The sequence below is a fragment of the Balaenoptera acutorostrata genome, chromosome 16, assembly GCF_949987535.1.
Source record: "Balaenoptera acutorostrata chromosome 16, mBalAcu1.1, whole genome shotgun sequence".
In the NCBI taxonomy this organism is placed as follows: Eukaryota; Metazoa; Chordata; class Mammalia; order Artiodactyla; family Balaenopteridae; genus Balaenoptera; species Balaenoptera acutorostrata.
This window is the reverse complement of record NC_080079.1, coordinates 81099233-81111600: the sequence shown is the minus strand read 5'-3', so window position 1 is coordinate 81111600 and position 12368 is coordinate 81099233. Positions and strand designations below refer to the sequence as shown.

The window sequence follows — 12368 nt, the reverse complement described above, 5'->3', positions numbered from 1 at the left end:
GGTTACTGAAACCTCATGTTGATGAACATGATGATGATTTTATAACATATCAGTAAGTTAGGCTATGAAACTATAACCTTGCAAAAGAACAGAGAAAAAAAGACTAAAGGGTGCTTTATTCCCTTTTGACATGTTTATTCCCATTGACCCTGGGGCGATGCACAAAAGCATTCTCTCAGCTGTTCCTGAGGTGAACCATTTATTAATCATTATTTCATCGAATTAGCAGTAACAGATGTAGGTTAACCTCTGACAATCACCAAGAAACTTAGAAACTTCTGTTAAACTCACCCTTCAAAATGAATCATAGAAACAGTGAATCCAAAGGATATTGTATAATGGATACATAAAGAATAATTAGAATATAGAACTGCAGACAGATCTAAACAAGATTTGGAAAACTTGGGAAGATTGAGTTAAAAATACCTGATGTAATAGCCCCCTCAAAAGGCCTTGTCATTAGCATTCAAATTGTTAGCACTGAAGGGACCCTTTAAGACTAACTAACTAGCCCATCTCCCCTCAACAGAGAACCCCTTGCTGAGACTGGTCTCAATCAGATGTGATAATATGTAGCATTCAGAAATTGTCAAGGACCCTGTAAGTAATGTGGCAGCCTTTTTATTACAAGATCCCCAGCAGATTTCAATTTCCCAGAGGCAAATCTATTTCTTTTACATTAAAGAAATAATGTAAAATATATATTTTTGCCTGGTGCAAAAAAGGTAAATCTAACCCTCATTTACCCACTTGACTCTCAGAGAGTTCCTGACAACCATCCCTAACCAAAATGATTAATAAGAAGATAATAATTTGTACGATATGAGTAGTTCTATATAAAAAAACATTTACTATGAGATTTTTTTAATATAGAAAACTTCCTTTTCACATTTAAAATAATATTTGATGTATAAAAATGTCATTTGCTCTTAACATTTTCAAAAAATATGTACAACGTAAAACAAAGTATAGCAATCATCCCCAAATGCACAGTCTGGAGACCAAGCACCAGCTGTGCCTAGACCTCTGCGTGAGGGCATGCCTGCATGTGTGTTGGCACCACCTGCCTGAGGTAGAGTGCTTCTGAATCTCACACATCACACTACTGCTTTGCTCTTTTTTGATGGGTGCTACTTCCTCCTTGTCAATTTCAAGACTTTTTATTTCTTTGCATTTGTTTATTTGAATCCAAATGTATACACTGGAATCTGGCCATAAAAGAACAAGGGGTATGAACTTCAGAGGGGCAAATTTTCACTTTTCTACTTAATATTCCAGCTAAATTACACCAAATATAATCTTTAAAAAACATAATTAACTTGATTCAAAATATGGGATGTGCTGACATTGTTCTAACTTCTACACTCAACTCACCTACCAACATTTTACCCACCTGGCTCAGCATTTAACCGGCAGCTGTTAAGGAATTCGGCTGAGAAATATATATCAACATCGCAGAAAAACATCAAGACCTCTCCCTTGTCCCAAGCTCGGGCACCCACATTTAGTCCTCGTCCACGATTAAATTCTTCATTCAATGAGACCAAGGTGTAATTGTGAAAATTAGACTCACTATGAGGAAAGCACATACAACAAATGGTAAGTCCCATTTAAAGCTGACTCTCTTAACACAACTTACAAAATATATTTTACCTTCAGGTATTTATTATGTTGGGTCTACATTCATATAAGGAAAGGCAATGATCAGTTTCATGTGTATGATCATCATCAGGGACAGACAGTCGACTAAATGCCCACATTTGAGGCAACATGCTAGTGGTGTGAAGTTAATAAGTGTTAATAGGCCACTACCCTTCAGGATCTTAAAAACCTACTGGGGAGGTAAGAAGTATACACTTGGAAAAATAGCATAATATTTGATAATAAATAATGCAATCCACATGAATGATACATACAAAGAGTGCTCTTCTCTCTAGTTCTTCAGATCTTTGCTCAAATGTCCCCTTATCAGAGGGATCCCCTCATGGTACATGTGAAGTAGCCCTGACCTCCCTTCTCTTTAATCTCTATCCCTTTGCCCAGCTTTGTTTTCCTCAGTACCACCAGACATGTTTGTTTGAGTGTCTCCCACTAGAATGTAAGCTCCATGAGAGCAGGGATTTTGTTTTGTTCATTACTATGGACACAACACCCCTCAAAGGGTAGGAGTTCAATAAATATTTTCTGAATGAATGAATGAACAGCAGTTCTGAGGAAAAAAGATTGCTTTTGTCTGAAGTAGTTAGAGAAGATGTTAGAAGCAGAATTTAAGTTATGCCTTAGTTAAAATCCTGAATTCAGTGGCGAGTGTAAAGGTCATTCCAATTAATTATTCTCAAAGGCAAGGAGATAAGAAAGTAGAAAGTTTTTTTAAAGAACAGGAATCAGACAAGTCAAACTGGAACACAGGGATTCTAAAATGGAACAATGAGAGAAGACCAGAAAAGGGTCAGACTAAGGAGTACCTTCCATGAGAAGTTGAAGAACTTGGTCAGTGTTCTAAAGTCAAGGAGGAGTCAGGGTCTTTCCACCAGGGCAGTGGTTTATCACAGCCAAGTCCATGCACCCACAGCATCAGAATTCCCCGGGAACAGGTCAGAAATACATATTCTCAGGCCCCACCCCAGGCCCCTGAATCAGATACTAGGGGAGGAGCTGAGCATCTGCGTCTCTCCTGGGACAAGTCACTCCAGGTTACTGATGTTAAAGTTGGAGAACTGCTGCACTAGGGGACAGCTGGATCAAAAAAGGAACATTTTTAAAAGATTACTCTTAAAATAGTATAGAATGGGAAATGGAGAGACAGAAGCAAAGACTCAAACAGTGCATGGAGTGGACTCCAAGTGCTCTGAGTGCCCATGCCTCCCCCGCCCCCTTTATAGGTTGCAAATCTCTCCCTTCTTTTGGGGAAACTGCCGATCACCATCTCACACTCCCAGCACCAAGTGGAGGAAGTAATCACAGAATACCCCAACCGCAGTAATTTCCTAGGGGCAAGGACCAGACTCAAGCTGGGCTAATCAAAATACCCCCACCCCACCTGGCCATAGTGACTGGCTCAAGAGTGGGCAAAAGTCCTTCCCTGGGATTTTCTCAACTGGATCTGGGAGAAAGTTCTTTCCTCTCTGATGGCAAAGCTGAGAAGATATGAGCCCAGAGCCGCCAACAGCCATATACCTCATATGTGGAAGAAGCCAATCTGCAACAGGAGAATGAAGTCAACATGCAGAGAAAAACAGACAAGAAGACAAGAGAATTCTGATGGTATTCAAGTCTCTGGTCCCAGTCCCTAAGGTACCAAAGCTGTTTTGGTTTTCTTCTCATTAAATTTGGTTATAATAATCCCTTTAATTCTGGGAGTTATCCAAGATTCTTCAATAATGCTCCCATTTTCCTCAACCAAATTCAAGATAAGTTTCCGTCATTTGCCACAGAGGAGTCTTGATTAATGCAGGGACAACTTCAATAACACCAACATGAGTCACTGGTACTCAGTAGGTGATCTGAAAATGGTAAGGAGGGAAGAGACAAAGGGAAGAAATGGAGGGAGGGGAGCGTGGGTTAGAGCGGTGGCAGCAGCAAGGAAAGGACAGAACAGAGGTCCTGTGCGGTGAGCAGAAACCGATTAATCAGAGGTAGAGAATGAGTGAAAGACGCTGGCCCTCAGACATCAAGCCCAGGGAATCATGAGAACCTTCGTCTGAACTGAGAGAGGGCCATCAGGAGGAGGAGCCAGTGAAGGCGGAGGAGAAGACAATGTTTGTTTTTCATACTCCAGTGCTGTGAGAGTCCCTCTGGGGCAGGGACTGCAACTCCCTCCTCTGTGCCCAGTCCTATCCCAACCACCCCAGTTAGACTCCCGAGCAGTGTACCTGGAACATAGTCGGTGGGACTCAATGAATGTTAGTTGAACGATTCGAGAAGAATGGCCGGCCAAAGCTGGACTCTTAGGGAATGGCCACAACTAGCAGAAAGGTAAAGAAGCAAGTAAAGGATACAGAGTTGATGTGGTCAGAAAAGTCAATCAACCTAATATCTTACATTATAACATATCTACATTTACAAAATATTTACATTTTACAAACATCAGAGGAGAGGTTCAAGAAGGAAGTACTGGTTAGGTATCAAATGTAAGAAAGCAAAGAGGATGACAGAGAAAAGGTTGAATTTGGCAGTTAGGTCATAACTCTGGGCCCATAACTTAGAGATGAAAAGGCTGAGAAGCTACAGAATTAATAATGGAGTATTAAGGAATTACTAATTCATTCATTCAAACATCTGAGCACCTACTGTGTGCCAGGTACTATATGAGTTGCTTGGTTAGATAGCTACTGTTTTGTGAGGTTTAGGTTACAGGACAGAAACCTAATAGCAGTTACTGGGTACTGTAGAGTCAGGTAGGGGTCTCTTAAGGATAGGGGAGACCTAAGCATCATTTGCAGGGTGAGAAGGAACTTAGGAAAATGGAAGGAAAGAAAGGTGGCAAGCAAGAGAGACAAGCTCAGGAGATGATATCAAAGTGAAGGGATTAGATTTAGAAAAAGGGAAAGAGTTCAAAAAGAAGGAAATGGAAGAATAAATAGAGGCAAATATATACAAGGTGAGTGGGCCACAGAGTGAGAGCACCCTAATCATGCCACACTGTCTAAGAGGTTAAGGGAAGACGAGTCATTTAGAGTGAACTTAGGGGTGAAATGAGGAACTTACTAGCACCACCACTCACATGCTCAGCCAACTTTTAACAGCAGCTATTCAAAATTATTCATTCATTAAGTATCTGAAATTCTCATTCTTCTATTATTATATATAAAGGACTTCAATGTGGACATGGCTCACCAACCTTGTGACAGATTCTAGGATAGACTTGACTTTAGATAGTCCTTCTTTACCAAAATACACCACTGTGAGATGAATTCTCTTGTCCTGATGAATACATACATCCCTAACAGAATTGAAAAATAAAGTTCATTCAGGAAAATATATGAGGCACTACTCATTCAGAAAGCAATCACATGAAGCTTTAACAAGAAAACAAATGAAGCATTACTCATTTAGAATGATATCACACAAAGCTTTAAGTAAATGTAAAACTGGCAATATTGCTGAATTTTGCCATATTTTAAAACATTTTTGGAACTTTTGCTTTGGTATTGCCTTCAGAAGCAAATTATAAGCTACTCAAGGAAATAAGTTCAATCAGTTCAAAACCAAATAAATAAATAACTCAAGTTTGGGGTCAAGAGTTACTTTGTCTTCAGATTGGCTAATTAGAGAAATTAAACTTATCATCAAGGAGTAAATATTTGTCATGATTGAGATTAGTAACTGTAAAGAATAATGTAGCATCTGAAGGTAATTCCAAGAAAGGCAATTAAAAAATGCTTTAGGAAATCAGATCTCAAGCAAGCAATTTCAAAAACGTAAAACTCATTCGGAAGCATGACTTCTAGATACTCTGCAACAGAACTGTGTTAACTAACTTTTACATCCAACAACTTCAATGAGAACAAAGATCGGGACTACAAAGAATTAAAACTATATTAAAGTATTAAAAACATGACAATTGTCCAATTAAAACAAAAAAGTAAAACTTTCCTCAAATCGTTACCCTAATATGTAGTTGTTAATTTTTTAACGCTTCAGCATTTAAAAATAATGATTAAAAAAAAGAAAAAAATTCTTTTAAAAACTGCTATAGTCTCTGCTTCCCAAGATGGAATAACATTCTCCCACGTTTACTTGAATATTTGTATTTCTAAAATTTCTTTCAATTTTGAAATTCAAATTGTTCTCGGGGAATTTTCTTGGGAGACAGTAATGTTCTATATCTTAACTGGAGAGGCAGTTACATGGGTGTATACATTTGTCAAAAGTCATGAAACCTCTATCCTTGGAATATGTCGATTTTATTGTATGTAAGTTACACGTCAATAACGTTATTTTTAAAAATTCAACTTGTCCTAAAATGAATTCAAACACAATTATAAAGGTAATCAAATTTAGTTTCTAATAGTTGTCACCCTCAATTTACTTCACAGTTCAAGTTGTCAATAACGCAATATACTATACATGCCTTAAGAAAAAAGGGAATATCAAAACATAAAGTTCCCTAAAGCCTAAAAAATTGTTCTGTAATTCTAAGTAATCATACTCAGTGAAGGTAAATTAAATAAAATGGCATGAAATGTGCTTTTTTTTTTTTTTAGGAGTGCTCAGTCAAATCACTAAGCCCCGGGAGTTACCTGAAGTTCTGCATAAACTGTGCAAATGCTTCAGTTCTTTCAGCAAGCGGCACAATGATATTAATAATTGATCTAGTAATGTCAATCATCTCGCTCTTCACTTTCATGAGAGGTCCAAAAGGGCGGAAGAGAGTCACATGTCTATATTCCATAAGGTCTGCTTTCTTAAAAAAGAGTTCATACAGTGTGCCCTTATCTCTCTCAGTGCGATAATAACCTAAAGGAAAGAGTTAGGAACAAAGATGTCTCCATGTCAAAGTTTACAAGTTCAATATGACTATTGATTTTACTCAAAGATCAAAAGTGTGATACCAGACTTGTAGGGTTTTTATATATTTGTGAAAATTTTATCCCCACAGTACAGTCAACAACAACTGTTTCTTTAAAAGGAGAGGTTAAAAAAATGTTCACCACTCTGCTATATTATTCAACCCATAAAGTATGCTCCAAATGACAATGATTCCTTTTCATATATGACTTTAATAGCAGAGCCTATCAACACAGAAACCAAATGATTAAAATAAAGAAATTACTTCTAGCAATATTAAATTCTGGACCTGAGAGTCAAATCATCTATTACTTGGTTCAGCTTAACAAAAATGAATTGAGTGCATTTGTGTCAGGCACTGATGGTATAAAGAGGGCTACATGGTCCCAGTTTTTTGGAAGGGTCAGTCTAGTGAGGAAGACAGAAAAATAAAGAAATAACAATACAGTGATATACACATGCAAACACACAAGACTCTGGATAGAATGAAGTCAGACAAAGAAAAATCAGTATAAATTTAAACATGGTGATATGAGACACCTTTGGGAATAAAGTATGGAAGTCTATTGGGCAATCTGGTTTTTAAGTGTGACACTCAGGAGAGAGGTTAGACCTATAGATGTGTGAGTCAGTCAATATCTGGAAATAAAATGGTGAACAAGATTGACTGGTCCCACTCCTCCTGAGGCTTACAGTGTATCAGGAACTACAAATCAGGAAATGGGCAATGCCATATACTATGACAAGTGCTATGAGATGGGACACAGGGTAGAAGTTAAGAAGTACTGCTATCTTAAACTTGCAGGTTGGAGATCACCTCCCAGAAGAAGTGACATCGAAGCTGAAGTCTGGTAGAGAAACAGGAGTTACTAAATCATTGTAAGTAATTATTTTTTTTGATGAGGGAAGTAGCACAATGGAGGAAAAGCAAGGGACAAAATGTGTTCCACGCAGAGAAAAATCCTGTAAATGACAGAATCCGAGGAGAGTTATAAGAAAAGCAGAAGCTGCAGAATATAAAACTGGCATAGGTTCCTTCCTTTTTAGGCAGACATGAAGACATTTTACGTATCTTAGTTATCTTATTTCCTCTGCAGCTTTCAATTCTGCCATAAGCTACAAACATATACAGTGAAAAGACAAAAAGCTGAGCTTTCAGAAAAATTACAAGCGTTTTGAAAGAAACAACCCATCAAAAATTGCAGGAAGTGACAGGGGAAAAAAGAGGTGGCTATAGGGAGAAGACAGCTAAAATGCCACAGAAAAGCACAAGGCCCTCCCTGATGGCCTCCAAAGGCTCAAGGTATTATATTATATTACAAGTGATACCCATGATGATTTAGGGTCAAAAAAACAAAAAACCAAAAACTACACGTGGTATACTGTTTACAGAATCGAGCAAAGAGAACTTTCAAGACATATTTGTATCCAAAATGGTTTTAAGTCTACAATTAAATATCTAGCAGGGGGTATTAAGATGGAGACGGGTTGGGATTTATAATTATTCCTATTTATATTAATCAGCAAATATCTTAAATTTATACAAGTGTTCCTCAACTTTTGAGTCATGTCCCATTTTGACATATAAAAATCCTATGCCCTTTCTGCAGTCTGTATTAGGAAAATAGGTTTATTTCTTTACTTTTCCAAATGCCAAATATGCTTTTCAAAACTATGTATGCCTCTTGATGTTCTGACATGCGTTTCTCCTCCACTCAAAATACAGAACAATCACTAATCTAAATTAGGTTCTTTTTCTTTCCTTTAGCAAATGGTTTTCAAATCTTGAGCCTTAGTTCATACATTTTAAAAAATATAAAAAAGGAACATCAAGACCAGTTAAGAGATGAATGCAAATACATATACGTGCAAATACATATACAACCGTAAGAGCCCTTCAACTTGGGGAGTATTTTGCTATATAAACTTAGATTTATTCTATTTCCCTGGTCCTTATTTTCTATTTTATCATGATCACATTATAACTTTTTCTAAAAAGCCACTTCAAATTCTTGGTGGAATTTAGTGGGTAAAAATTTAAATGTTTTAATACTGTGGATAATAACATATTACAGCATACAATAACAGAATTTTGTCATACTAACATAACTATGGACCAACACTGTTTTCACATTACCTTCTATGAAGTCATTTTCATTAAATACCAGTTTTTCTCCAAGGGGACCATCCTCATCTTCCTGTTCATCATCTTCATCAGGATTATTAATGACCTCCAAGCCAGCTTCAATAACTTCTACCAATTCATCTCGCTTATCTTTTCTAACTGGTTTTTCCTCAGGATGGCGAGTGAGACCCATTTCCAACTGGAATACTTTCATTAAGGTAAAACTTTCAAAGGGAATGACTCCATACTCACTAGGCAGTTTGGCTCCTATGCTAACTTCAGCTTTGTCAATTTGTGAATGAAGAAACTCTAAAAGATCACTAGGTGCTTGCTCCTTGTTGCCTTGATAGCCTATGCCATTAGCCCCTACATTCTTTCTCTCTTGCAGTGATCTCATCTTCTCACTCATTTCTTGCAATTCTTGTTTTAATTGGGCAATCTGGCGTTTCAGACTGGTTGCTCTGGTTTGATAATGTTCTTCTTGCTCCTGTAGGAGGGCTTGATAATACTCTTTGCCATAATTTTCCCCAACGATACCGGGAAGAGATGCATTTCCATCAGTCTGGGGGGCACATTCCAGAAGGTACAAAAATAATATTAAACTGCAGAGTAAAGCGAGACCCAACAGTAGCCAGTGGGTCCGGGTCTGAAGAATCAGTCCTCTTCTAGGCATTCTTATTAATGTGGACTTGCCTAATGAGATGTGCTCTTTGCTTGTTCATACCTTTTGCGAAAGGTTATAAAAAAGTAAAAACAAAATCAGGATTTCCATAAAAGGTACCAAAATGAATTTGGCTGTAGCTTAAAAAATTTCTTCCTTCAGCAGTGAATTCTACTTGCAGAAATGAGAAATAATGCATATTTCCTATATAGTTACCATGATATCCAGAATAAGGAAATCTGATCTACACAATCAGATAAAATCCATGCCATGGGTAGTGATTTTTCTGAAAGAAACAGATCAGAATCAATCAGAATTTTGTTTCCTTAAGTATATCACACTGTTGACAGCTTCAGTAAACTTAGCTATGTGACTATCATAGACAGAGCACCAGGAGAGGCACTAATACAATACAGAATATTCAGTAAACGCTGGGAGAAAGTATTAAGAAAAATACCTTATGAAACAATAAAATATCACATGTAATACTTTCAACCAGAATGTCTACACATCCATAACCTGAATGAATCAAAGAAACATTAAACTTATGTTTAGCATAGTTTGTGTTACAATAGACAGATTCTATTGGTCCCTAACTATTTGAAAATTACATCACGTATAACTCTTTATTGACATAATATTTCAATTAACTTGCCATTTCCCACCTATAACATATCACCATTTGGGAGCTGAGTTTCTATAAAATGTTTTTGTTATGTTGCTAATGGCTTTCTAGAGAGAGATATTTTCTTCCAGTTTATTCAGTTCAAGCATTCTACTTCATTAATTTCTATAGCTCAACTCAGTCAATCTAAGAGCCTTAAAATTAAGTTGGGAGGAAAAGCAATTTCAAAAGGTCACAGACATCTGGAAAACACACTAAGAAACATTTTTACATCCAAAGTCCTCCAGTAGATTATTTGAGCATTAGATCACATAATTCTTTCCACTGTATTACACAGCAACAGATTTCCTACAACTCTGGAAAGTATGGAGTCTATATAAAGAAAAACAGGAACATATTTATCTACAGGGAAAGAAAATCCAAGAACCGTTTATAAATTTACAAAATTACATGCTATCGCTTATACCACAACCAGCTATGTGAGCTCTTCCATGTTTCTTTCTAAACTAAGGATCCTTAATTCCAGAAATAGAGAAGGTTAAACCTAGGAGACAGGAAGCAGGGAAGGCCTCCACTGCAGAGAGGACTTCTATTCTAATGAAGGGTTTGTCAAGAAGAATATGTGATACTACCGCCTGCTTTTAACAGAGTTGGTTTCTACCAGTGCAGCGGAACCTATGGAAGAAGGTCACTAGAGAACATCAGCCCTCGTCAGCTTCTTGGTGATTAGGAAAGCCTGGATGCCTTCTGTGAAAAATGCTGCAATGTGTGTTTTTTGTGGCACATATTTATACAAAATGTAGGATAGATTCAAACTTCTTTTGGCTAGTGGATCACAATCAATGGACTTAACTACCCTTAGCCATTTATTACTTTAGTTAACCAAAAGATAACCAAGTATCCTTAAAATTTTAATTCACAAGTTTTACTATGATGGCATCTGTTTTACTGCTTATAAATCTTATTTATTTTAAGTGATATAGAAAAAAATAGGAAAAAAAAATTGGTACCATATCAAGAAAACTAAGTAAAAAACAAAGCTAGTATTAGTTCTAGGACTTTAACATGTCTCAGAACTGTAATTCTTAGCATAAGAAACCACTTAAATTTCATTGTTTAAAAGTTAAAACTCAGAGGTATCTCTTAACTTAAAGTTATTACTAGCCCGTTTATAGGGAAAAGAAAGATTAAAACTAAAAATGTGGGAACATAATCTTGAATAAGTTAATAAAGTTATATATATTTAACTATACTATATTGGAACTTGATAACAGAACTAACAGCATATAAGCTAAGTATGTCAATCTTATATTAATATGGTACCTCATGGTTTTTTTTTCTTTATATAGACAATATATTTTAAACTGTGAGATATCACCCATTAATGGGTCACTACCAAAGGTTTACTTTTCAGTGAAATAGAACAGGAAATACTGGTGCATATCACATATAGTAGTAAATTCTGTGTTGCAAATACACACACACACATATGCATGAGCTATCCACATAAAATGTATTTATAAGTGGGTTGTGATCCAAAAATCTTGAAAAATACTGATTTACAAGGTATTTTAATACATTTCCCATGTCATCCTTTCAGAATAGTGTTGCTAGTATCTTCTTTTGTATAGGAAAAATAGGTTCAGAAATGAAAAGATTTAAATGAGGTTATATAACTATTAAGTGGCAGCATTAAAGCCAAGGTCTTCTTTCTCCCTCCTTTAAGCAAAATACAGGTCTGAGATATCTTACATGCTTATCTTACAGCTGAATATCTTACGGTTGAATATTATACACTGAAATGAAAGAAAAGTTGCTGTAATTACTTTGAAGATTTTTTTGATGTGGACCATTTTTAAACTCTTTATTGAATTTGTTACAATATTGCTTCTGTTTTATGTTTTTTGGTTTTTTGGCCATGAGGCATGTGGGATCTTAGCTTCCCGACCAGGGATCAAACCCGCACCCCCTGCATTGGAAGGTGAAGTTTTAACCACTGGACCTCCAGGGAAGTCCCTGTAATTATTTTAGAATATAAATGTTAGTTGCATAGCTCTGTGGTTGTTAAACATAAAAGATTCCAATTAAAGTCATATTTGCCTCTATGTTCCCTGAAGGGAACTCTTTAACAACATCCTAAAGAACTAGATTATGACAACTCTAAATATGTTAAGAATAGTATTAGAGAACACACCCATTTTCTGCTGTTACACCTTGACTGCCATCATTCTATGTAGTCTGTTTGTATGATAAACCAGGTTCATTCATAACCCAGAGTTAATCCCAAGCAACCTTCCAAGCACCAACAGCAGATAGTTAAGTGTTCTGAGGAGAGAATGGGATACTGTGGAAATGGGCAATTGAGCTGTCAAAGATATGTAAAACAAAATCAAGGAGCTCAGAGTAGAAAGAAACGTTAGGAGCCATCAATTCTTAAACTCTAAAAC

At 36.5% G+C, this 12368-nt stretch overlaps 1 protein-coding gene across 3 annotated transcripts in view; it reads right to left on the bottom strand.

Annotated features, from left to right (window-relative positions):
* Window positions 1–12368, bottom strand: part of CSGALNACT2 (chondroitin sulfate N-acetylgalactosaminyltransferase 2) — a 50141-nt gene that overhangs the window by 19258 nt on the left and 18515 nt on the right. The window contains exons 2-7 of one of the 3 annotated variants that reach the window (XR_009005666.1): window positions 8648–9582; window positions 6243–6459; window positions 4841–4942; window positions 3873–3964; window positions 2466–2736; window positions 1498–1572 (exon numbers count right to left, since the gene is read on the bottom strand). Coding sequence is in view for 2 of the 3 variants with exons in the window: in XM_057530979.1 (XP_057386962.1) it covers window positions 1394–1572; window positions 4841–4942; window positions 6243–6459; window positions 8648–9308 (1159 nt within the window). In the remaining variant the exon portion in view is untranslated. Of the gene's footprint in view, window positions 1–1393; window positions 1573–2465; window positions 2737–3872; window positions 3965–4840; window positions 4943–6242; window positions 6460–8647; window positions 9583–12368 lie in introns of those variants that run through there. The other 2 variants (XM_057530979.1, XM_057530980.1) reach the window with 2 other exon arrangements.